The sequence below is a fragment of the Sorex fumeus genome, unplaced genomic scaffold, assembly GCF_029834395.1.
Source record: "Sorex fumeus unplaced genomic scaffold, SorFum_2.1 ptg000051l, whole genome shotgun sequence".
In the NCBI taxonomy this organism is placed as follows: Eukaryota; Metazoa; Chordata; class Mammalia; order Eulipotyphla; family Soricidae; genus Sorex; species Sorex fumeus.
This window is the reverse complement of record NW_026606108.1, coordinates 5,436,935-5,462,060: the sequence shown is the minus strand read 5'-3', so window position 1 is coordinate 5,462,060 and position 25,126 is coordinate 5,436,935. Positions and strand designations below refer to the sequence as shown.

Genomic DNA, 25,126 nt, shown 5'->3' with positions numbered 1-25,126 from the left:
CGACTCGCCCTTCTCCCCAGCCACCAACTGGATGGGTCTGCGGAAGCTTCAGGAGCTGGACCTCTCGGACAACAGGCTCACCCACCTCCCGGCCCACTTCCTTCATTCGTTCAAGTCCCTCCGTTGTCTGAATGTGTCCAGGAACCACCTGAAGGCATTTCCGGAGGCCTGGGCCTGCCCGCTGGTGAGTAGGCACCTCGGGACCCGGGCAGCCCTGCATCCCGGTCCTCAGGGTCTCTAGCTGAGCCGTGCCGCACGGCACCTAGCAGGCCCAGCCAGTCACGGGGACATTCCCAGTTAGAGTCTGGGCCTCCTGGGGATGAGGGTGGGGGCGGAGTTCTGCACTGAGGGGCGCTTGCTGCCTTTGGGGCTCAGGAGGAGCAGAGGGGACCGTGCAGGGGGGCGGGGGAGGGGCACGGGGGACGGAGGGAAGTGGCACTCGTTCATGTTTTGCTTCTAACACATTCGTCCTTGAGGAGACCAGAGAGGGCCACGGCAAAGTCAGGATCCTCTGTGCTTAGAGACTGCGGGTCCAGCCGGGGGAGGGCGTGTCTCTGTGGCCCAGATATCTCTAATGTGAACACGGGCATGGGGGCCCCTGAGAGCTTGTGCAGGGGTGAAGGCACTGGCCATGCTTGCAGCCCATCCTGGTTCGAGCCCCAAGCCCTGCTGGTGTCACCGCCGCGTTGAAATGATGAGCCACCTGCTTTTCCTGCTTGCGGCTGAGGCCACGGACGGGCAACAGGACAGGGCGGCGCGTGAGGCATCGAACGCAGCCGGGGTGTGGGCAGAGGCAGGCAGGGCTGCTGTGACCCGTGCGGGGGTCACCGACATGTTCCCCCTCTCCCTGCACCCCCCTCCTGCACCCCTAGAAATGCTGCAGAGCATCCCACAACGCCCTGGAGTCCCTGCCCGAGAAAATGGCCATTTTCTGGAAGAGCCACCTGCAAGACGTGGATTTCTCTGAGAACGCCCTGCACGAGGTGCCCCTGGGGCTCTTCCAGCTCGAGGTGAGTCTCCTGCTCTTTGCTTTTTCCTTTTCCCTTGGGAGGGTGCTCACAGTCAGTGCTCAAGGGGCCAGGGGTCACTCCCAGGCAGTGCTCGGCGGCGGGAGTCATGCCCTGCAAGTGCCCAGGTGTCCAGGGGTTACGACCTGTAGTGCTCAGGGCCCAGGGGTCACTCCCTCCCAGTCGGTGCCCAAGGGCCCGGGGGTGATGCCCGGCAGTGCTCGGGGTCACTCTGCTCAGCCAACCAGGTCTTCAGTTCCACACATCCAGCAATGCAAGGGATCGAACTTGGCACTTCATACGCTCCAGGCTTGTGCCCCATCTTGGTTGCCATGCTCAGTGGGGTGGTGCCAGAATGTTGCACACTTGTGGTGCTGCAGGGCCACCTGGCAGTGCCCAGGGGAGTCCAAGAGATGGACCCAGCCTCCTGGCATATGCAAATCCCCTGTCAGCCCTGGGCCTGTCCCCAACCCTGATTTCATGGTTGGTTTTGGTTGGTTGATTTGAAGCCCACACCTGGAGGTGCTCAGGGCTGACTTCTGGCTCAGTGCTCAGAGATCACTCCTGGTGGGACTGATCAGGGGACCCTGTGGAGTGCTGGGATCGAACCCAGGTCAGCTGTGAGCAGAGCCAGCAACCTCCCCTCTGTGCTGTCCCTCAGGCCCCTAGTTCCTCGGGTATTTTGTTGTTGTTGTTTGGGGTTGAGGCTACACGCAGCAATGCTCAGGGCCTACTTCTGGCTCTGCTGTCAGGAATCACTCCTGACAATGCTTCGGGGACCCACCCTGCAGGGTGCCGGGGATCGAACCCGGGTGGCCTCATGGAGGTCAGGCTGCCCTGCTCTCCAGCCCCTGGTTTCCTGCTTTGAAGAGACGCTGCCCGAGCCACTGTCACTGCACTGGCAGTGATGAGGCTTCACCCTCCACTGCCCTCCACCAGGAAACCGTTTCCGGGTCACTCCTGGCCCTGACAGTGACTGAGCCCCCATCCCCCCTCCTTCCCCAGGCCCTCGTGTCCCTGCGCTTGCAGGGGAACCAGCTGGGGGCCCTGCCACCTCCGGACAGATGGACATGCCGGCAACTCAAGACACTGGACCTCTCTAGAAACCACTTCGGCCAGTAAGTGAGGGCCGGGGAAAGTGTGTGTGTGTGGGGGGGGGGGGGGGGTGCGGGCCTTCATTTCCGGCAGATTCTGCCAGGCTGTACTCTAATCTCTACCATGGAGCAGACTCCCGGGTGGGCTCAGAGCTGCCAGTGTCAAGTCTGAGAGCTGGAGGGGCCCCGGGGTGGGGCTAGTTGTCCCCCAGTGCTGAGGGCTGAAAGGCCAAGATGGTGGAGTCCCCAAGGCTTGCCCTCCTGGTCATCTCAAGATGTCTCTGTCCTGAGGATCAGGCCAGCTGCACTAGGGTGCTGCCCCCCCTTCCTTTTCAACCTTATTCCCTTTAGAAAGAGCAGATATGAGGGGGCTGGATCAGTAGCGCAGCTGGTAGGGCATTTGCCTTGCACATGGCCCGCCTGGGTTCAATTCCCAGCATCCCACATGGTCCCCTGAGCACCGCCAGGAGTTGTTCCTGGGTGCAGAGACAGGAGGAACCTCTGAGCATCTCCAGCTGAGACCCAAAAAGCAAAAAGAAAGAAAGAGCAGATACGAGTCCTGTCGGAAGGGGCTGGGAAGGGGGTTAGGACTGCAGCAGAGGGATTTAGGGGAGATTGTTTGTGCTCCCATTTCTGCGTGTGTTCTTGGGAACGGTCTTCCTGCTAGAAGGCGCTGTCCTGTTCAGAAGACTCTGCAGATCCCTAAAATGGGTTTCGGAACGGAAGGGAATTCCCCGCCCCCTCCACCCCACACTCACAATCACCTTATAAAGAGGCAGATCTGGGGGTGCGGCTAGGGGTTCCTGAAGACGCAACTCCTGATGGCACTGTGGGCTCTCAACAGAGCAGCCCCCCCCCCCCACAGACAGGGCCCCTCAGCGCCTCCCCCACAACAGGCATCTGGGATAGTGACTTCTTGAAAGGCGCAGAGGAGCTGACCCCATCCCGAGGGGAAGTCTGGAGAGCAAGAATCAGCCGCCAGGCCGCTCCCAGCATTTGCAATTTCGTCCCCCCAAGAAGCAGCCTGAGCACAGCTGCTGACACTAATCCTTAAGCTGGGAACATCCTGCTCCTGGAATTTTCTCTTCCCCTGCCGGGCTCGGTGTTATATAATCACGGCCAAGGTGGTTGTCATACTTTCCTCCAAGTCAGACTTTTATTTATTTTTTACCTTTCTTTGCCCCCGAAGGAATGAAGATGGACAGAAAACGAAGCGGATTTCTTTTTTCACCACCCGGGGGCGCCAGCGGTCGGCGACCGAGACAGGTGTGTGCGCGCGGGGGCCGTTCCCGGCGCCTCCGCAGGGGTGGCGCGCCCGCACCGAGCTCTGAAGGGATGCAGGGACAGGAGGGCCCTGGCCCACAGCCCAGCCCAGCCCAGCCCAGCCCGAGCCAGGCTCTAGCCCGGTCTGCGGGACCCCTGCTCTGCGCGCCGGAGGGGCAGCCTCACATTCTGACCAGCGAGGATGGGCTGCGTGGGCTGGGGGTCTCCTCTGAAGTGCCCCAGAAACAAACTGTCCTACTATGTGTGGGCAGCCCCCCACCCAGTGAAGCAGTTCAGTAGACACAGTTACTTTGGGGAAGTTGACGGCTTTGGCCACATATGGCAGTGCTCAGGGATGACTCCTGCCTCTGTGCTCAGGGTTCAGTCCTGGCTCTGTGCTTAGGGCTGACTCCTGCCTGCCTCTATGCTCGGGGATGACTCCTGCCTCTGTGCTCGGGGCTCACTCCTGGCTCTGTACTTGGGGATCACTCCTGGTTCTGTGCTCGAGGTTCACTCCTGGCTCTGTGCTTGGGCTTGCTCCTGGCTGTGTTCAGAGGAATTAGCACCACACCTGAGATTGAACCAGAGGTGGCCACATGGTGGCGAGGGCCTTGTCCCCTGTACTTCTTCTGTTCCCAGAGAATTTCTTGGAAACCAGTGCTTCATCACCCCACCCTCCCCCACTAAAAAACTGAATGTGAATGTGATGGAGATAGCATTTTATTTTAGTGGGATGGGCTTCTCAAGGGTCTTCCGGTGTCAATCTGTCAGGGCCCAGACAGCCGCAGGCCAGCGTCAGCCTTCATGAGAGCCCGTGTTCTGTGTTCGAGGCATTGGGGGCAAAGGGAAAGAGCACTGTAGTATGTGAGAGAGCACTCTAGTGGGCTGGCAGGGGGAGGGGTATGCTTTCAGGAACAGGGTGGGGACCCAGTCTTTGAAATCTTGGTTTTTGTGGAAAAACTCTTCCATAAACAGCATTGGAGTCGGAACGCAAACAAGAGAATCCAGGAAGAAATATTTGCACCAGATTGTTATAACATCAGTTGACCACAGCCCCCCGAAGTACAAAGACAGTTTACAAATTTGTTTCAAGGGGACCAGAAAAGTCAGTGATGGATAGAAACAGCCCCAGGTCCGGCCAGCCTGGAGCTCTGGAGACCCCTAAGCTCGCCTGTCACCGAGGCCAGTGGGGACTTCGGAACCGGCTCTAAACGTGAGTGCTGGGCTGCATGGGAGCCCCGGGCTGAGCTCTGTGTGCCAGAGGCCATACCCTGCCCAGCACGGTCCCCTGAGCACAGAACTGTGGCCCATCCTGAGTGTCTCTGAGTGTTGCCCAAACACTTAGCTGAAAACGAAGGACCTGGCCATAGCACTAGGACATCTGGGAGGTCAGTTGCCAACCTGGATTTGATCCCCAGCATCCCATAGGCCCCCCCGAGTGATCCCTGAGCATCGCCGGCTGTGTCTCCCATCCCCCAAAAAAGCCTTTGGGATTTGAGTCTGGGCAAGGGGGAATGACCTTGGGCGGGGGGAGGAGGGGGAGAGAAGGAGGAGGAGGAGGAGGAGGAGGAGTAGAAGGAAGAGGAGGAGGAGGAATTTGCTTCTCCCTGGTGGTCACGGAAGGCAGAAGGCTGTGAGAACAGGTAGTGAGGAGTGATCCAAGCACCACTGGGCCCGAGCATCCCCAGGCAGACCTCTGAGCCCTGTTGGGGAGACGCCCCCATCACACACCCCAGAAAGAGGACCCGTGTGGAGCTGCCCAGGCTCCCTGGCAGACAGGTAGAAGAGCGTCTCTGCTGTAGAGAAAGACCAGGCTCTGTCCCAGGTGCCACTGGCTCACACCCAATGTGCCGTGGCAGCTGGAAAGGCAGAGAACCCAGCGCAGGAATGCAGACCAGTGTTCTGGAAAGTTCCATGGCAGGCACCCTTCTGCGGGCCAGTGTCTGGGCTAGGGCAGGCAGTGATGAGCTCAAGGGGAACGGACAGCAAACAAAGGTCTGTCAATGAGGACCAGAGTGACAGGACAGTGGGGAGAGCGCTTGCCTGGCGTGTGGCCCTCCTGGGTTTGATCCCGGTATCCCATAGGGTCACCAGGAGTGATCCCTGAGCATTACCGGGTGTGGCCCAGTAACAAAAGTTAAAAAGGCCTCATTTTAAGTTTACCACTTGGCTGGAGCAATAGCACAGCGGGGAGGGATTTGCCTTGCATGCAGCTGACACAGGATCAACCCCCGGCATCCCGCTTGGTCCCCTGAGCACCGCCAGGAGTGATTCCTGAGCATAGAGCCAGGACTAACTCTGAGCATCACCGGGTGTGACCCCAAAACAACAAAAAAAAGTTTTCCATGGGGGTGCATGGGGGGAGGGCGCATTGCAGTGTTCTCTCCGCCGCGGGCTGACTGTCTCGGGGGCGCAGACCCACAGTCAGACATAACCTCTAAACGGTGCTGTGCCACCGGAAAGGGAAATTCCAACAGCGTTAAGGCCGTGCTGGTCATCGTGTTTGTGCAGGAGCCAAGTCCAAAAATAATCTGGGTAGTCATTTTTACGGTAACACTCAGACCCACGGAGTCATAAATTACTCTGGAGTAAAGCACTGATGTCTGTAACTGCAGCGCCGGGCTCTCCCCACCAGGGCCAGAGCTAGTGTGTCTGTGCTGGCTAGCGGAGGGCCTGCAAGGCAGTGATGCCAGCTGCCCTTCCAGGAGAGGCAGGATGAGCCCCCAGGGGAAACTGAGGCCGGGAATTCCACGCACGTCCCTTGGGGAGAGACTCACAGGGCACAGGGTCCTTATTTTATTTGTTTGGTGCTTAGGGACCAGGAGGAGCCCCTCCGCCCCTGGATCTGTGTTTTGTAAACATGGAATTGGGGGGGCCCAGGAACTTCCAGGACTGAAGCACTTGCTTGGCACACAGGAGCCCCGGGTTCCATTTCAAGCACTACCCGGAGCAACTCCTGAGCACTGCTGGCAGAGTCCAATCCCCCAAGACAAAAATGAACCAGAGTGATAGCACAGCGGAAGGGTCCTTGCCTTGCATGCAGCCAACCGAGGCTTGATCCCCGGCATCCCATAGGGTCCCCGAGCTCTGCCAGAAGTCAGCCCTGAGCACTGTCAGGTGTGGCCTCCCCCACAAAATAATAAACACCCTGTGGATGGGAGTTCAGGTGGCCAGTGATGCAATCACCCTTTCTCATTGAGCATTAAGCCAAGAGGACGTTTTCTGGAAGGGTTTGTGGTCTTTTTGTTTTGTTTTGTTTTGTTTTGTTTGTTTTTGGGTCACACCCGGCGATGCACAGGGGTTACTCCTGGCTCTGCACTCAGGAGTTACTCCTGGTGGTGCTCAGGGAACCATATAGGATGCTGGGAATCGAACCCGGGTCGGCCGCGTACTAGGCAAACGCCCTCCCCGCTGTGCCTTCGCTCCAGCCCCGGGTTTGTGGTTTTTATGTCCCGGGGGAGGTTGCTGCATGGAGTGCCCTGCATGGGACAGGGGCTGGACAGGTTTTCAGGCCTCGATTGTCCCTTCCCAGGATCTTTGCTTCCAGAACATTCTCTGACACTGAGTCTGCCCTCACTGCCAACAGCCACGTGAGCGGAGAAAAGTCCGAGGGAAGGGAAGCTGTAATCGGGGAAACCCTTCAGCCCAGCAGCAGAACTTGGCTTCTCTGGAGGGGCGGCTGAGAGGATGGGGGGGCGGCCCTAGAGAGGGACCCCACCCCTGGGGCTGGAGGAGGAAGAAGGTTCTTGGAGATTCTGCCAAAGCCAACGCTCAACCCCCACGTGGCTGTTTCATGATCATCTCCTGATTTGCCAAATTCTCAAAGTCACTTAAACTTCCCAGAAGTTGGTCCCCTCTCACCCCTGCCCCGCCCCAGGCCACCATCTTGGACAAGGAGGAAACCCAGATTTCTTGTCCAATGAGCAGCTTTTCTTCATCCACTGAAGAAATATTACGTGTGCTTGTAAACATCATGTTTGGAGCTGGGAAGATGGCATGGTGGGTAGGGCACTGGCCTTGCATGCAGCCAACCTGGGTGCAGTCCCCTGAGCCCTGTCATTTAAAATATAGACATACTTATTTTACCAGATAAAACTGTGTGGGTGGTTGTATAAGAGGGTCAGGGAAACTTTGGAGGGAACCAGCTACTAGATGGTTCTATTAGTCTTTCGCTCCTATACCCGGTCAGATGACCGATTTGCACGTCAGGACCGCTATGGACCTCCACCAGAGTTTCCTCTGGCTTTGCCCTGCCCAGGCGATAGCACAGCGGGTAGGGTGTTTGCCTTGCACGTGGCCAACCCGGGTTCGATTCCTCTGTCCCTCTTGGGGAGCCCGGCAAGCTACCGAGAGTATCCCACCTGCACGGCAAAGCCTGGCAAGCTCCCGTGACATATTTGATATGCCAAAAACAGTAACAACAAGTCTCACAAGGGAGACATTACTGGTGCCCGCTCGAGCAAATCGATGAACAGTGGGAGGACAGTGCTACAGTGCTGCATACTTATATATTTTGCTTTTGTGCCACATGCAGCTCTGCTAAAGGGTCACTCCTGGCTCTGCCCTCAGGAATCGGCCCTGGCTGCGCTCAGGGGACCCCATGGAGTGCCTGGGGGGTCGAACCTGGGTCGCTGCATGCAAGGCAAGTGCCCTTCCTGCTGTACAACTGCTTCAGCCCCGCAAGCAAGAGTTTTTATTGAATGAAACTTGCTTAGAAAGATGTGAGGGGAGGTGAAGAGAGGAAATACATGTTCAAGAGAGAAAAACCCGGGCTTCTGCAGGGTGGAAACAGCCAAGAGACTTAGAGCCAAGTCGCTTAAACCCACCACATGTGAGCGAAACATGTTCCAGCACCGCAGGCCTCAAGAGCCGGCGGAAACATTCTTCTCTTGTCAGCAGCTTGTTTGGGGCCACCCCTGCCTTGCTCAAGGCTCACTTCTGCCTCTGTGCTCGGGGATTACTCCTGCCTCTATGCTCGGGGCTCACTTCTGGCTCTGTGCTCGGGGCTGACTCCTGACTCTGTGCTCGGGGCTCACTCCTGCCAGGGCTCAGGAAACCATACGAGGTGGCAGGGATCAAACTGGGTTGGCTGCATGCAAGGCCAGCGCCTGTTTCAATACGGCTCCAGGCCTTGGAGGTGGGTCTTGGTTAGGAACTGAACTCGGGTCCCTGCCCTGCAAGGCTGTGCCCCACCCTCCGTGTGATGCGCGCTTCTCCCTCTCTCTCCTTCTCTCCCCCCCCCCCGTCTCTCTCCCTCTCTCTCTTTGTCTCTATCTCTCTCCTTCTCTCTCTCTCTGCTTCTGTCTCTCTCTGACACTATCTCTCTCTACCTGTCTCTCTCTCTCTCTCCCTCTCTCTCTCTGTCTCTCTCTGTTTCTCTCTCCCTCTCTCCTCCACACCGACCCTCAGCACACTCCCCCCTGCGCCCCTACAGCCTGTGCCCTGGAGTTCCCGGCCTTCCTCAGCGAGTCTCTGGAGGTCCTTTGTCTGAACGACAACCAGCTGGACGCTGTGCCCTCTTCTGTCTGCCTGCTCCGGAGCTTATCCGAACTTTACTTGGGCAAGTGAGTCGCCAGTCCCACAAAGTGGACTGCAGGGCGGTAGCAGCCGGAACCGTCCAGACGCGGCTTCCTGGAGGGAGAGCGGGAGGGGAGGTGGGTCTGGGGTGTGGGAGCCTCGGTCGTGGCCCTTGCCCTGAGTCCCGGCTGATGCTCACGCCTTGCTGGGGACCAGGGGATTCTGGACTCTGGCAGACGTTGATTCTGCTTGCATCCCCTTCCTGGTGCTGCTCAGGACCACACAGTGCTGGGGGCCCAGGACCCCCAGAAGCCATGATGCTGGTCACTAAGGAAGTGACAGTGAGATAGGGGGCTGGGCAAGGCCGGCTCTGAGACTCAGCACTGTGGGACCGAGAGGCCTGGGACTCAGCATTTAGACGGGGATTCGGCCCTGACGTGTTTCTGGGGTGCCTGCCAGTAACCCAGGCCTCCGAGAACTCCCTTTCGAGCTCGGGCAGCTCAGCAACCTCTGGCAGCTGGACACTGAGGAACTGACCATCAGCAACGTGCCCGCGGACATCCAGAAGGAAGGTAGGTCCCTCCAGGTCAGCCTGGGACACGGGGAAGGGCTGTGTCGCCGTGTTTGGGAGAGTTTAGCCCCAAAGTGAGTGATGGAACATTCGGAGGAGGTGGGGGGAGGGGGAGGGGCATGGTGGGGCCAAAGCCCCCCTGGAAATTCTCTCCAACTTTGGACGGTCCCCAGAACTCAGCTACTGACGGCCTGACCACCTGCATCGCCATCAGGAACACGGGATGACATGTCACATGACCTGTGATGTATGTCAGTCATGTGGGACATGTGATCCTATGGTGTTACCACGACTTCACAGTTACCTGATGCATGACAGATAGCAAATGATCTTCACAGAATACTTGCATAACATGTGATGTTCACAAGATACATGACACATGATATGATACATAGTAATGACATCCATGTAATAATCACATGACACGTTGTACATGGCTATTTGCGGTTATGACACTGTAGATTCGGCCTGTTTCTGTCTGACCAGAGTGTGGCATGGGGCGGGGGGGGGGGGGGGGTCACAGATCTAACGTGGTGGCATGAGACAGGATAGGAGGGCTTGGGGGTCCACGTCATGGTCACTTGCCCAGCCCACCAGGACCTTCAGCTTCGTGGCACAACATTTGCGACTCCCCCACAACTTCTCAACTCTTGGTTCTCACGTTCTTTCAAATTGTCACACGTCCAAAAGTTTCCAGTGTTGTAAGGATAAAAACCAACAAGGAAACAGACCCTCCCCCAGTTCACACATGGTGACCTCAACCCGTTGGCATCGAGGGCATGGTCTGGGGGGTCCCTGACTGCCAGGACCTTCCCTCCACTGACCCAGTCCTGGGGAGCGGGTCCTGTCGGGGTGCTGGCCGCCCACTGCAGCCTGTATCCCCCACATCCCAGGCCCCAAGGCCGTGCTGTCCTTCCTGCGGGCACAGCTGCGGAAGGCCGAGAGGTGCAAACTGGTCAAGATGGTCATCGTGGGGCCTCCGCGCCAGGGCAAGTCCACCCTCCTGGAGATCCTGCAGACCGGCAGGGCCCCCCCGGCGGTGCCCAGCGAGGCCACCATCAGGACCACCAAGTGGGAACTGCAGAGGCCAGCGGGCTCCAAAGCCAAGGTTAGAGTTGGAGCCTGGCCGGGACCCGCACCCTCCTCCTGCAGGCCGGGGGCTTCTCGGGGTGGGGCCAGGGAAGGTCTGAATCTTGGGGTGCTGGCAGCGGTCACTGTGCCTGTCTCAAGCCTCCCACCGTGGCCAGACAGAGGTCAGGTCAAGGGGTGCGTCCTGGTGTCAGCCCCGGTTCCCCCATCTGCAGCACTGACAGAGGCGCCCCTAGACCCCACAGACATCGCTGCGTGCAGGAGACTCAGAGGGCCCCGCGTCCAGCGCCCGCTCAGTGGCTGGCAGTGAAGCCCCCAGACGCGCCTTGGACTGAGGGGCTCCACTCCCGCCACCCGGTTCTGAGACGCTGGGCGCTCACCTGCCTCCCTGCCCCGGCCACTTTTCGAGCAGGTGGAGTCGGTGGAGTTCAACGTGTGGGACGTGGGGGGCCCGGCCAGCATGGCCATCGTCAACCAGTGCTGCTTTACCGACAAGGCGCTCTACGTGGTGGTCTGGAACCTGGCGCTGGGTGAGGAGGCCGTGGCCAGCCTGCAGTTCTGGCTGCTGAACATCGAGGTGAGGGCCCCCGAGTCCTGCCCCCCACCGGTGCCCAATCGAGGGGAGGGCCCCTGCATCCTGCCCTCCCCGCCCCCCACTGGCCCCCATCGAGGAGAGGGCCCCCACACCCTACATGTCCTGCCCACACCGCCCCCACCACCAGCCCCTGGTTCTTGATTGTTTGGGTTTTGCTCTGTGGTACGGGGGATGGAACGCGGGGACCCCCTCATGCAAGGACAAATGCCCTGCTGTATCCCTCTGGTAGGGAAAAAAAATCGCTGGGGAAAAAGTCAGGCATGGGAGCCAGGGTCCCGTTCATTGGGGCCCTTAGAATCTTAGGCCACAGTAAGTTCCTTAGAACCCTTGTCTGCTGAATATGTCTGCGTCGTATTCCGTGTCCAGCAGCCCACTCAGGGGTCAGCAGGTGGAGGACGGTTCTGTGCCCTGTACTCAAGGTGATGTGAGTCTCAACACAGTGCTGATGTGCAAGGGATTGGTGGGCCTCCATAGGGTCCCCTGAGCCCCACCAGGAGCGAGCCCTGAGCACAGAGCCAGGAGTCAGCCCTGAGCATCGCTTGGTGCGGCCCCCAAACAAAAAAAAAAACAAAAATAAAACTATTGATAATAACAAACTCGCCCTGCGCCCCATGCCCCCTGAGAACTCTGGGGGCAGCAGCCCAGAAGCTGGCCGGGGGTCCGCGGGGCGGGGCGTCTGGCGGGCACGTGGGTGGGGCGGGGCATCCGGCGGGCACGTGGGCAGCACGGGGCGGGGCCTTCTCCCTCGCAGGCCAAGGCGCCCAACGCGGTGGTGCTGGTGGTGGGGACACACCTGGACCTGATCGAGACCAAGTTCCGCGTGGAGCGGATCGCGACCCTGCGCGCATACGTGCTGGCCATCTGCCGCTCGCCCTCGGGCTCCCGCGCCACTGGCTTCCCCGACATCACCTGCAAACACCTGCAGTGAGTGTCCCGCGGCCCCTGGCGGCCAGCAAAGGGCGCCGCAGAGGGGGCGGCCCGGCCCCTGTGGTCTGCGGGGACCCCCTTGCACCGCGTCTCATAGCCAGAGCAGCGCCAGCACCGACCTCGAGGGTGAATCGGGGCTCCCAGCAGTGCCTGGGGTGCAGAGGGTCGGGCTGGACACCGCGAGTGGCCTCAACTCCCTAGGCTGTGCCTGCCCGCTCCTGACGGTGGGCTCCGAGGCCAGGCCTGCTGGGGAGGGGCCATGTCCACCCACATGTCCGTGCTTGAGGGCACAGGCTGATGGGGTTTCAGAGAATCCTGCTGGGTTTTCCTCACGGAGGGACCCTGGCATCTGTGCAAGCCTCGCCTGCTACCTCGCTGGGGGGGTGGGGGCGGAGGGGCTGTGAACTCGTCATACTGGGGGACAGGCTAGGGTGCCCGCCAAGTCGCCCTTAACCGCACTCTGGGCGCCCTCCCATGGGCTGGGGGTGCTGGCGGGAATCCCTGGGGGCCCTGGTGCAGGAGGCGGCGGGCAGAGGCCTCAGCGGTTCTCCCCCGCCCAGCGAGGTCTCCTGCAAGAGCCTGGAGGGCCAGGACGGGCTGCGGCGGCTCATCTTCCAGGTCACCTGCGGCATGAAGGACGTGGGCAGCCCCATCGGCAGCCAGCGGCTGGTCGGGAGGCTGGTGGGTCCCCGCGGTGCTGCCTGAGCCCCGAAAAACACGGCACTCCTGGGTCTGCCCTTCCTAGCGGGGGAGGGTCGGGGCAAGAGGAAATGGTTCTCGCTCAAGCCTAGGAGGGCAGGCGGGCACCTGGCCTGCTCCTTCCTGGCCGCCCACCTCCCTGCCTGGCCCCCAGCTGGACCTGGCTTATTCCCACCTGCCCCCTCAGCCCACTTGCCCCTCACCTGTTCACCCACTTGCTCCCACCTGCCCCCACCTGCCCTCGCCTGTCCCCCGCTGTCTCCCCCTTGTCCCGACCTGCCCTCACCTGTCCCCACCTTCCCCCATCTATTCACCCACCCGCCTCTCACCTGCGCTCCCACCTGTCCCCCACCTGTCTCCAGATCCCCAGGAGCTACCTGAGCCTCCAGGAGGCCATCCTGGCAGAGCAGCAGCGCCGCCACCTGGAGGACGATGTGCAGTACCTGACGGACCGGCAGCTGGAGCAGCTGGTGGAGCAGACGCCCGACAACGACATCCAAGACTACGAGGACCTGCAGTCTGGTGGGTGGCCAGCAGGGGGCGGCACAGGGCCGGGGCCATGCGGCTCAACAGGCTTCCAACTCAGTGATGCTGAGCTTGTGAAAACATGCCCCCCACCCCTCGCTTCCCCAGCAACCCAGCACCCCCTTTTTAATTGAGACAGAAATACATTGAGACACACTTGCCCGAGCAAGCCGGGGCCCCCAGAACACGGAGCTGCGGCTCTCAAAGGAAAAGCAGTTGATTGGTGGGGTTGGGTTGGTGGGGCTGGTTCTGGTTGGTTCTGGTTCGGGGCCACACCTGGCGGTGCTCCTGGAGGGCTTACTCATTTCTGTGCACTCAGGACTCACCCCTGCGGTGCCGGGGACCCGTGCTTTCCTCTCCCATGAGCCTCCTGGCAGCCTCCCTGTGCTCATAAACTGGGATACTCTGGGTGGGTGTGTGCTCTGAGAGCAGATCCGGCCAGGGTGAGGTGTGGCAGGGGCGCTCTGCAGCGGCTTTGGGTGCCAGGGACAAAGCCCTGCCTGGAAGCCCCAAATGCAAACAGCGGGGCCAAGCCAGCCCTTCGCACAGTGGGTGAGCCGCTCCCCTGCTGTGTGCGTCCCCAAAAGGTGAAACTGGTGCTCAGGGAGAGAGGCCAGGAGTCACAGAGGGGGAGCAAACTGGAACTCAAGTCACTGGTGGTGGGCGTGTCATGGCCTGCGGCTGTCCCCAGGCCCCCCTAGAGCCTGTTGTGGAGGTCCCTGGGTCCCCCAGAGCCTGTGTCTGAGCACTCCGCCCCCTCCCGGCAGCCATCAACTTCCTCATCGAGACGGGCACACTCCTGCACTTCCCTGACACCAGCCACGGCCTGTGCAGCCTCTACTTCCTCGACCCCGTCTGGCTGTCCGAGTGCCTGCAGCGCATCTTCCAGATGAGGGGCTCCCGCTCTGTGGCGAAGAACGGGGTGATCCGGGCCGAGGACCTCCGGCTGCTGCTGGCTGGAACCGGCTTCACCCAGCAGACGGAGGAGCAGTACTTCCAGTTCCTGGCCAAGTTCGAGATCGCCCTGCCTGTAGCCAATGACAGGTGAGGCCGTGCGGGCAGCCCCCCCGGGGGATGCAGTCCGGGTCGGGCGCGACCGACCCTATGGCTCACTGCTGCTCTGGGTCCGCCCCAGCTACCTCCTGCCCCATCTCCTCCCGTCCAAGCCGGGCTTGGACACCCACAGCCTGCAGCGCCCCGCGGACAACACCATCCAGCGGGTCTTCAAGATGAGCTTCGTGCCCGTGGGCTTCTGGCAGAGGTTCATTGCCCGCATGCTCATCAGCCTGGCCGAGATGGACCTGCAGGTAGGTGGGCCTGCGCTGTGGGTGGCAGCAGGGAGGGCCAGAGGCAGGGTGGGCACCTCCCTACATGTCCTCTGTGCCCAGGTGCCCTTTGTTGGAAGGACCAGCCTGAAGCCCCACAGCCAACCTAGGGATTGGAGCATAGGACAGCAGAGAGGTGTTTTTGCCTTGCATGCAGCCAACCTGGGTTCAGTTCCCGGCATTCCATATGGCCCCCTGAGTATGCTAGGAGTGATCCCTGTGCACTGAGCGAGGAGAAACCCCTGGGCACCGCCATGTGTTGTCTCAAAAATAGAAATAGCAGCTGCTCATGACCAGGCAACAAACAAGGCTCATGCCCTCAAGCCTGGCAGAGCCCTTTGGTTTCAGGTCCACACCATGCAGTAGTCAAGGCTGACTGCTGGCTCCGTACCCCGGGGCCACTTCTGGAGATGCTTGCGGCATCCTGGAGGGTGCCCGGGGTCCTGTGCAATGTCAGGAGCTGAACCAGAGCCGGCTGCATGCAGGGCCGGCACCTCAGCCCTGCGCTGTCTTGGTGCTCCCTACTTTTGTTCCTTAAAACTTCTGGGGAGGCTGGAGCAATAGCACAGCGGGTAGGGCATTTGCCTTGCATGGGTTCGATTCCCAGCATCCCATATGGTCCCCTGAGGACCACCAGGAGTAATTCCTGAATGCACAGCCAGGAGTAACCGCTGTGCATCGCTGGGTGTGACCCAAAAAGAAAAAAAAATAATTCTGTGTTCAGGGGCCAGAGCAATAGGACAGCGGGGAGGGTGTTTGTCTTGCATGTGGCAGACCCAGGTTCGATCCTTGGCATCCCACAGGGTCCCCCTGAGCACTGCCAGGAGTGATTCCTGAGTGCAGAGCCAGGAGTTACCCCTGAGCATCAATGGGTATGACCCAAAAAGTAAAAAAAAAATATTGTGTCCAGAGAGACAAGACAGCAGGGATGTCTTTTTACTTTGCACGTGGCCAACCTGCATTTGGTTTCTTGGGACCCCGTATGGTCCCCCGAGCCCAACCAGGAATGATCCCTGAGCACAGAGCCTGGAGTAAGCTCTGAGCACGGCCGGGTGTGGCCCCCAAACACAGAACAAAGAAACGTGAACATTAGTTCTCAGCTGTGGGAAGTGACGCTGGATGAGCCTCCTGGTCTCAACGGCTCTATAAACACATGCACAGATGGGAAAGTTCTGGAAGGGAGGAGCTTTGCCGTCCTTTAGCCAGGGAAGTCTTTTCTCTTTTATGTGTCTGTTTCCCACATTTTTCCTCACAGACGCTTTGGCCTGTGAAATCAGGGAGGGGAGGATTTTCCAGAGGAAAGCCTGTTGCATCCCCTGGGGGAAACGTGTTCGCTGAGTCTCCTTGGCCATGGCGGAGGCTGGGGAGGGCCTTGCGGATGTGGGGGTGGGGATGGCCCAGGCCTCTTCACAGCCCCGCTGGGAGCCCTAACAGAACTCTGCTCCGTCCCTTCAGCTTTTTGAGAACAAGAAGAACACGAAGAGCAGACACAGGAAAGTCATTTACAGCTTCACGGGCAGCCAGAGGAACCGCTGCAGCACCTTCCGCGTGAAGCGGAACCAGACTATCTACTGGCAGGAGGGGCTCCTGGTCACCTTCGATGGGGGTTACCTCAGGTGGGACGGCACCCCTCCACCCTGGGCCCCAGAGGCTGCCCTCACACTTGTGACCTACCCCCCAGAATGTCCCAGAAGCCCCCAGAATGTTCTAGAAGCCCCCAGAATGTTCCACAACCCCCCAGAATGTTCCAGAAGTTTCCCTTCCATTAACAACAGTTTCAGGAGGGTTTGCTGACCTCAGTTCAGGACTTAGGGGTGTGGGCAGCCATGGAACTCAGGGATGAGAGTTCCATAACCACATAGACCCCCTCAGGTCACAGGGTGCACTTGTTTAGGCCTATGGGAACACTTGGGAGCCCCTTGGTGTGACCCCACATACCAAATACATAGCTTGCTTCTGCCATGGGGTTACTCCCAAACAGTGCTCAGGAAACTGGGGGCTACTCCCAGCCAACCAGGCGAGCCAGTGGCACCAAGGCTCCTTCCCATGGTGCTCGCGGGGTGGGGGTCGGGGCCTCCATACAGTGCCGGAGATAGAACTTGGGGTCCCATGCATGTGAGCAAGGGATGCTCCCCACCCCTGAACAGACTCACTGCTTTCTCTTATTTTAGTTTGGGGAAGACCATCTGATTTTTAGATTTTTATCTTGGAGGTCACACCCAGTGATGCTCAGGGCTTCCTGGCAGGGCTTGGGGATTTTAAAGTGCTGGGAATTGAACCCCAGTTCAGTTTGTGTGCAAGCCAGGCGCCCTCCCCACTGTCCTTTCTCTCCCCTCACCTGCACTGCATGGTGCTCTTAGCTTTACAGTGAGATGTCCAGGGCCAGGGAGATCGGGCAGGGCTGAAGGCGCTCACCTTGCACGCAGCTGGCCCTGGGCTGGCATGAGAGCCTGGCAGGCAGGAGACCTGAGTGTGGTCCCTGGCATGGTATGGCACAGTCCCCAGATCAGCACCAGGAAAGACCCTCCCCCCACCCCAGCCCTGCTAGGTGTGGCCCCAAACTCTCCCCCCAGACACCGCTAGAGATGGTTGTGACCTCAGTTCTGTGAGAAGGTGAGGGCGGGGGAAAGGAGCTGTCCTAAGGGCACCCCAGGGGGGCTGGGTGCTCCCTTAGGGTCTCTAAAGCTCCCAGTGGCCAGTGGCGGCTGAGGACCCAGAGACACACCCAGGACCAGCGGGAGGCCCAGAGACACACCCAGGACTGGCTGCACTGCCCCATGCGGCCAGGCCCAGGTGCTTCTCCCCACACGGGGGCACCAGCACCAGCAGGACATCCCTCTGCCCCCCCAGCGTGGAGTCCTCCGATGTGAACTGGAAGAGGAAGAAGAGCGGCGGCATCAAGGTTATATGTCAGTCAGACGTGAGGGACTTCTCAGCCATGGCCTTCATCACTGACCACATCAACTTGCTTATTGACCAGTGGTTCCCCGGTACAGAGTGGGCACTTGCCCCCAAATTCTCAGGGCTGTTTGGGGGACTGGGGGACCCACCAGGCTCCATGCCAGGGACAGCCAAGGGCTCCATGTGGTGGGCTGGGAAAGCACTTTGGGGTTTCCATCTGGGCTTGCCCTCCTGACCACCCACAGTGTGGGGAACAGCGCTTGTGACCCACCATGTGGTCTGAGAATCCCCCGTCCGTGTGTGGACCACACCCTGCCTTGGTCGCAGAGAGGGCAGAGCTGTTGGAATTCAGGGAGCCCCACTTGGCCGGATGGGAAACTGCCCAAGGTCCCCCTTCTCCCTTCCCGCCTCCCATCACACCCCCACGTCCCAGAAGTCCTCCCCACCCATGGCCCCCCTGCTCAGCCCCTGGGACTGGCAGCTCCCCTGACTGCACCCCCAAAGAAGACAGGGTGTGGGGCCACTGTTTACGTGAGGAGGGGGACAGGGAAAGGATCCCAGGGAAGGCTCCCCATGGTGGGGGGTATCTGAGTTCCCACTGCCAACTGGCAAGCAGACCCCGAATGCTCTGCACCTCAGCCCTGGGACAGCCACAAAGAAGCATTTCCTGCCCAGGTGACAAACCCACTGCAAAATGAGCTTGGGTTTCTGGGCCATACCCAGTGGTGCTCAGGGCGGACTCCCTGCTCTGTGCTCAGGGAACCATATGGGGTGCCGGGAATTGAACCCAAGTCAGCCACATGCAGGGCCAGCACCCGCCCCACTGTCCTAGCTCCAGACTTAGGTCTGTTGTTTTCATCAAACCTTTCTGGTTGGGGTTGACTTCCCAGAGCCCACTGGGTCCCCCTCGGACCCCCCTGGGACCCTCATGGACAGGAATGGTCCCTGACTCCCGTAGCCAGGGCACAGACCACCCAGCACCCCGGCCCCGCCCCCACCATGCACACGGGGCCCCATCTCTGCCCTCTGCCAGCACCCACCCACTCCTGCTCGGCCCCCCACAGCCCTGACGGCCACGGAGAGCGACGGGACGCCCCTGATGGAGCAGTACGTGCCCTGCCCGGTGTGCGAGGGTGGCCGGGTGCCACGCACGGAGCCGGGCGGGAAGGAAGACGCGGTGCAGTACTTCGACATGGCTGACTGCGTGCTCACAGCCACCCAGCACAGCACCATCGCCTGCCCCCGGCACCCCGACCAGCCCGTGCCCCTGCAGGAGCTGGTGCCCGAGCTCTTCATGACAGACTTTCCCGCCAGGTGTGCCCAGCCAGCCTCAGGGCAGGTTTCCTTTTCCTGTGGGTGGAGATGCATCTGTTGGGGAACCATTCGTGCCGGGGAAGGCACCCAGGGTGCTGGCCTGGCTTGGTTTGCGGGGGACGGCGCTTACGGGTTCAGTGAACATGTGGGGACCCTCAGGTCAATGGTCCAAGGATGTGGTCCTGCCCACGCCAGCAATGCCAGAGGCACACCCAGTGATGTTTGAGGGTCACCAGGGCTGCACCTGGCCGTGCACAGGGGGTCTGGGTCAGCACCGCTGGGCTTCCCAACAACCCCCGAGCTGTGCCCCAGCCCAGGGCTCTCCACACGTTCCCAGCGCGGGGAGGGGCCTGGCACTGGGCTGGGCTGTCCTCCCACAGAACCTGGTTGCTCCTGACCGCCACCTTGAGGCAGGCCTCAGGGCCCTGAAATCAGAATCTGGGTTCTATCCCACTTCTAGTCTGCCTGGGAGTGGGGTACTGGTCCTAGCCCTCAGGACCCCCCGTCCCAGAATGGCGTAGGATGAAGGCTACTGTTGTCATGGAGACAAGGCTATGATGCTGTGATCCAGCCTCCCCGGAAATTGTCTGGCATTGGCCACTCACTGCATCTTTAGGGTGTAAAGTCCTCCTTGTCTTATCCTAGGGCTCAAGCTAGTGGGTTGGTTTGTTTGGGGGGCCACACCCAGCGATGCTCAAGGGTAACTCAGGGATCACTCCTGGTGGTGCTCAGAGGACCATGGAATGCCGGGGATCCAACCCAGTTCAGGGGCTGGAGGGATAGTACAACAGGTAGGGCATTTGCCTTGCATGTGACCAACCCGGGTTCGGTCCCCGGCATCCCATATGGCACCCCGAGCACCACCAGGAGTAATTCCTGAGTGCAGAGACAGGAGTAAACCCTGAGCATCACCAGGTGTGACCCAAAGAGCAAAAAATAATTAATTTTGAAAAATAACAAAACACCAGAGGCTTTGTCTCTGCGTCTCACTTTCTGGAAGCTTCCCTGCACCAGGCCGTTTCTGTCTTGGGCCCACTTGACAGAGGAGGGGACAGAGGCCAGGGAAGTGGCATCGCCTGCCCAGGGCCACTGTGTCCCAACACTCCAACCGTGCCCCCCACAGGCTCTTCCTGGAGAACAGCAAGCTGGAGCACAGTGAGGACGAGGGCAGCGTGCTGGGCCAGGGCGGCAGCGGCACCGTCATCTACCGGGCCCGCTACCAAGGTCAGCCAGTGGCTGTGAAGCGCTTCCATATCAAGAAATTCAAGAACTTCGCCAATGCACCTGCAGGTAAACTGGGGCTCCGCGGGGCCTGGGGTCACCTGCAGGAGGGGCTGGGGGACAGGCCGCCCTGCTCTGTGCTGCCCAGGCATGGCATGAGCCAGGACCGGGCTGGGCCAGACAGCTTTTGACCATGACACTTTGGTTTTGGTTCTGTTTTGGGGCCACACCTGGTGGTACTCAGGGCTCGCTCCTGGCTTGGCACTCAGGAATCACTGCTGGTGGGGCTCAGGGGACCCTATGGAATGCTGGGGATTGAGCCACGACGTGCAGGGCTGGCACCCTTCCGCTATCCTATCGCTCTGGCCCCTTAACCATGGTGCTCTTATCTGACGGAGCTCCCGAGGGCCCTGGCCCAGAGAGTTTCTCTCTGCTCTGTGCCCACGAGGGCCTCGCAAATGATGGCCATCCTCTCAGGGCTCAGGCAGGGGCACCCTCACCTTGCAGAGCCCACTTAGGACCTCCATTGGAGGAAAGAGGGAGTGCAGGTGAATGGGTGGGAGCAGCCTGGGTTACCCTCACCTCCACCCCAAGCAGAAGGGGCGTCTCATGTCTGGGTGTACCCCCACCTCAATTCAGACTCTCTTGATGGGCTGGGGGACCCCAGATACCCAGCCAACAGCTCACCCTGCCCCTGGGGCTCTCCCTGCCCAGCACCAGAAGTATCTTTGTTTGGGGCTACACCTGTCTGTGCTCACGACTCACTCCTGGCAAGGCTCTGAGGACCATGTGAGACACCGGGGATTGAACCCCAGGGCATCTGCATGCAAGACCAGCACTCTCCCTGCCGTGTTATCACACCCCACCCCAACCCCCCTGCCCCCCGCCACCCCAGTGCTTTTGAAGCATCTGAGAGACCCTCCAGGCCCTTCTCCCAGGGGACCTGGAACTGCCCCCCTCTGTGTCCAGGCTGTCTCTCACCTGGGAGGGCGAGGTGAGAGGGTGGTCACTGCAGCCGGGAAGCTGGCCAACTGGGAGAAGTAAACAGCCTTCGGGCAGCCTGGTTCTGCACCACGTGCTCTGTTACACCCAGATGTGCTGGTTCTGGCCCAGACCCTGCAATCAGATAGGAAGGGGGGGCAGGGGAATACTGACAGTGACCTGGGCAGGGGCATGGCAGGGGGAGTGGTTGCATTGGGGACGTTCTTAATAGACCTGTGGGGGTGAGGCCGACCCCAATCCTGGAGTCACATTGAGGCTTGGGGCCTAACTTCAGGCCACCCTCTTGATCCCCAACTTCTCCCCTCCCTTGAGTTGAAAGTCTGGTTGGCCCCGGAGCTGTCTCCGTGACCCCAGACAATCCCGAGGCTCTGAGTTCCAGTCCCAGCGCCGCTGCGTCAACCTCACCTTTGGGAGAAGGGAGAAGGGACCAGCGGACAGGGATGCGGGGAACGGCCACGTGGTTGGGCCCCCGCAATAGGAACAGCTTAATCCCCGGTGCCCCGTGCGCTGAACTGGCCTGCTGTCCCGCAGACACCGTGCTGCGGCACCTGCGCGCAGCTGACTCTATGAAGAACTTCTCGGAGTTCCGGCAGGAGGCCAGCACGCTGCACGCCCTGCAGCACCCCTGCATCGTGGCACTTGTCGGCATCAGCATCCACCCGCTCTGCTTCGCCCTGGAGCTCGCGCCGCTCGGCAGCCTCAACACCGTGCTGGCCGAGAACGCCAAGGGTAAGAAGGGGCGAGGGGACAGGAGTGTGGGACCAGCCGGGACCGCTGGGCGGAGCCGGGATAGATGGGCGGGGCCAGAACCTCTGGGAGGGCGGGGCTGAAACCGGTGGGCGGGGCAGGCTGGGGTGGGTGGGCGGGGCTGAAGCCAGTGGGCGGGTGGGTCGGGATAAGCAAATGGGACCAGTCAGTGGGCGGAGCTGAAACTGGTGGGCGGGGCAGGCTGGGATAGGTGGGCGGGGCTGAAGCCAGTGAGTGGGTCAGTGGGACAGGCGAGCGGGGCTAAGACCGGTGGGCGGAGCAGACTGGAGTAGGTGGGTGGGGCCAGGGCTGGTGGGCGTGGCGGGTCTGTTTCTTGTGGGCGGGGACAGAGGCACTGGGCGGAGCCGGCGGGGCTAGGCCTGACCAGGGGTCTGGGGCCAAGGCTGGTGGGTGGGGCAAGGACTGATTGAACCGGGCAGGGCAGGTGTCTGTCGCCTCTGGACACTGCTTGGAAGGCCCCCCTCCCGGCCAATAGAAAAAAGGAAAGAAAGGCTTTCAGTTCGGGGCTCACACATAGTAGTGCTAGGACTCACTCCTGGAGGTACTCGAAGACTATGTGGGTGGAGCCCAGGCCTCCTGTATGCAGAGCCTGTTGAGCTTGCTCTCCAGCGCCAAGAAGTAGTATTGAAAGCAATTCTAGGGGCTGGAGCAATAGCACAGCGGGTAGGGTGTTTGCCTTGCACGCGGTTGACCCGGGTTCAATTCCCAGCATCCCATGTAGTCCCCTGAGCACCACCAGGGGTAATTCCTGAGTGCAGAGCCAGGAGTAACCCCTGCGCATCGCCAGGTGTGACCCCCCCCAAAAAAATAGCATAAATAAATAAAAAAGCAATTCTATCTCGGGACTGGAGTAGTAGTACAGCAGGGAGCGCACTTGCTTTGCAAGTGCTCGGGTTTGATCCCCAGCATCCCGTATGGTCTCCCAAGCGCCACCAGGAGTGATTCCTGAGTGCAGAGCCAGGAGTAAGCCCTAAGCATCATCGCCAGGTGTGACCCAAAAAGGGGCGGGGGGGAAGCAATCTTTTTTCCTTCCAAGGAAGCAGTTGTTTTTTTTGGAGGTTGGTTCTCCCAAACAGTGCTCAGGAGACCCTGGGACCTCTCCCTGACCTCCCGGGCCAGTGGTTCACAGCATGGGCTGGCGCATGCCATGCGTTCTGCTGAGGGATATCTGAGACACCGGTAGGGCACTGTAGCTTCCAGAGATGCACCCAGGGTGCTGGGGGGGACCATGTGATGTCAGAGATTGAACTAGGATTGGTCACACGCAAAGCTTGCACCTCACCTATCTTTCTGTGCTTGACACATATATAAAATGAGCCTCCAATTGTTGGGAAAGATGAGTAAAGAGAGGCTGCTAAAATCTCAGGGCTGGGATGAATGGAGACATTACTGGTGCCCACTCGAGTAAATCGATGAACAACGAGAGGACAGTGATACAGTGATTGATATATAATTTGAGGCCACACCCAGTAGTATTCGGGGCTTACTCCTGATTCTGTACTCTGGGATCACTCATGATGGTGCTTGGGGACCACCTGTGTGGTGGGTGCTAGGAATTAAACCATGCAAAGCAAGGCCTTAGCCCTCTGGCCTCAGTATTTTTCTTTAAATGTAATCTTCCTTGTTTATACCTTGCAGCTCATCCTTTGTCCAGTGGCTGTGACAAGCCTCCAGGGACTCTGAGTCTTCCTCTTTTAGACACCCATCCTCTGTCCTCCAGCCGGGAAGTGAAATTATCATGCTAAGCATTCCTAGGCTGAATAATAGCCCAGATAAAGACCTTTCCTGGCTGCCTCTGGCATCCAGCAAGAAGAATGCTGGGAGCATTGAGGATGTGCTTGTAGAATATAAAGTATTTTGGGGAGAGGAGAGTAAGGAAGACAGAAGAAGGAACGATAGCGCATGCAGGAAGCTCGGGTTCCATCCCTGACACCGCATGGTCTCCCCAAGAACTGGGCCAAGAGTTGTCCCTAGCGCTGGGTGTAGGCCAAATGCAAAAAGGCAAAAGAAAAGAAAACAGGGCCAGAGCGATAGGACATCGGGTAGGACAATTGCTGTGCACGCAGCTGACCCAGGTTTGATCCCCGACACCCCATGTGGTCCCCCAAGCCTGCTAGGAGTGATTCCTGAATGCAGAGCCAGAAGTACGCATGAAGATCGCCAGGTGTAGCCCCCAAAACAACAAAGATTTTTTTAAATGTACATGTTTTGGGCTGGAGCAATAGGACACCAGGGAGGGCACTCGTCTTGCACATGCCCCACCCAACTTGATCTCCAGCACCCCCTGAGTCTTGCCAAGAGTCATCCCTGAGCACAGAGCCAGGAAAAGCATCTGGATACAGCTGGGTGTGGCCCCAAAACAAAACAGAAAGTTTGAAAAAGAAAACAAAGGAAGAAAATGGTCAGTCACCTTGGACATTGGATTTGTGTTTTTCTGTTTAAATCTTTTTGCCCAGATTCTTCCTTCATGCCTCTGGGGCACATGCTCACCCACAAAATCGCCTACCAGATCGTCTCTGGCCTGGCTTACCTGCACAAAAAAAACATCATTTTCTGTGACCTGAAGTCTGACAACATCCTGGTGTGGTCCCTGGACGTGGCCGAGCTGGTGAACATCAAGCTGTCGGACTATGGCATCTCTCGACAGTCCTTCCACGAGGGCGCGCTCGGCGTGGAGGGCACACCTGGGTACCAGGCCCCTGAGATCCGACCTCGCATTGTCTATGACGAGAAGGTGCCACCCACACCCGCAACCCCTCCCCCTTCTTCTCCCAGGTCTGCCAGGGGCTTAGGTGGAAACTGGAAGGGCACCTGCAGGCAGTTACCAGGGTCGCTTCTTCTGAATTGCACACCTGGACTCAGGACAGACTTCATGGGAGAAATGGGTCGGGACGTGGGTCCCAGCGCTGCTGTGTAGAGGGGCAGGAGTGACCCACGGGCCTGGCTGGTCGAGAATAACTGTGAGGGTGCCCTGAGCCCCAGACCACTTCTTGGTAATCCTCATCCCCCTCAAAAAGGCCCAGAGAGATGGTATGGAGGCTCGGGAATGTTTTAGGGAGGGACAGAGGGAAGTGCAGATGATAAATTAGTAGGTGGATGGGTAAGAGAACAGAGAGATAATACACATTTGGATGGATGGATGAGGGATGATGGGCTAGCTGGGCTACTGGATGGATGTGGGTGGGTTATTGGGTGGGTGGAGGATAGAAAAATAATATGCAGTGGGATGGGTGGGTTACTGGTGGATGGAAGGGCGGGTGGTAGGGTGGATGGGTGAGTGGGTAGGTGGCTAGGGTGGGTGGGTGATG

At 59.5% G+C, this 25,126-nt stretch overlaps 1 protein-coding gene across 1 annotated transcript in view; it reads left to right on the top strand.

Annotated features, from left to right (window-relative positions):
- Positions 1-25,126, top strand: part of LRRK1 (leucine rich repeat kinase 1) — a 57,395-nt gene that overhangs the window by 26,741 nt on the left and 5,528 nt on the right. Inside the window, exons 8-26 of the mRNA XM_056124413.1 lie at positions 21-184; positions 873-1,010; positions 2,013-2,125; positions 3,291-3,367; positions 8,799-8,928; positions 9,341-9,453; positions 10,346-10,560; positions 10,954-11,118; positions 11,888-12,060; positions 12,624-12,744; positions 13,125-13,284; positions 14,055-14,331; positions 14,423-14,594; positions 16,068-16,228; positions 17,463-17,602; positions 18,578-18,827; positions 19,951-20,117; positions 21,582-21,779; positions 24,275-24,552. Coding sequence (XP_055980388.1) covers positions 21-184; positions 873-1,010; positions 2,013-2,125; positions 3,291-3,367; positions 8,799-8,928; positions 9,341-9,453; positions 10,346-10,560; positions 10,954-11,118; positions 11,888-12,060; positions 12,624-12,744; positions 13,125-13,284; positions 14,055-14,331; positions 14,423-14,594; positions 16,068-16,228; positions 17,463-17,602; positions 18,578-18,827; positions 19,951-20,117; positions 21,582-21,779; positions 24,275-24,552 — 3,212 coding nt within the window. The remainder of the gene's footprint in view (positions 1-20; positions 185-872; positions 1,011-2,012; positions 2,126-3,290; positions 3,368-8,798; positions 8,929-9,340; positions 9,454-10,345; positions 10,561-10,953; positions 11,119-11,887; positions 12,061-12,623; positions 12,745-13,124; positions 13,285-14,054; positions 14,332-14,422; positions 14,595-16,067; positions 16,229-17,462; positions 17,603-18,577; positions 18,828-19,950; positions 20,118-21,581; positions 21,780-24,274; positions 24,553-25,126) is intronic.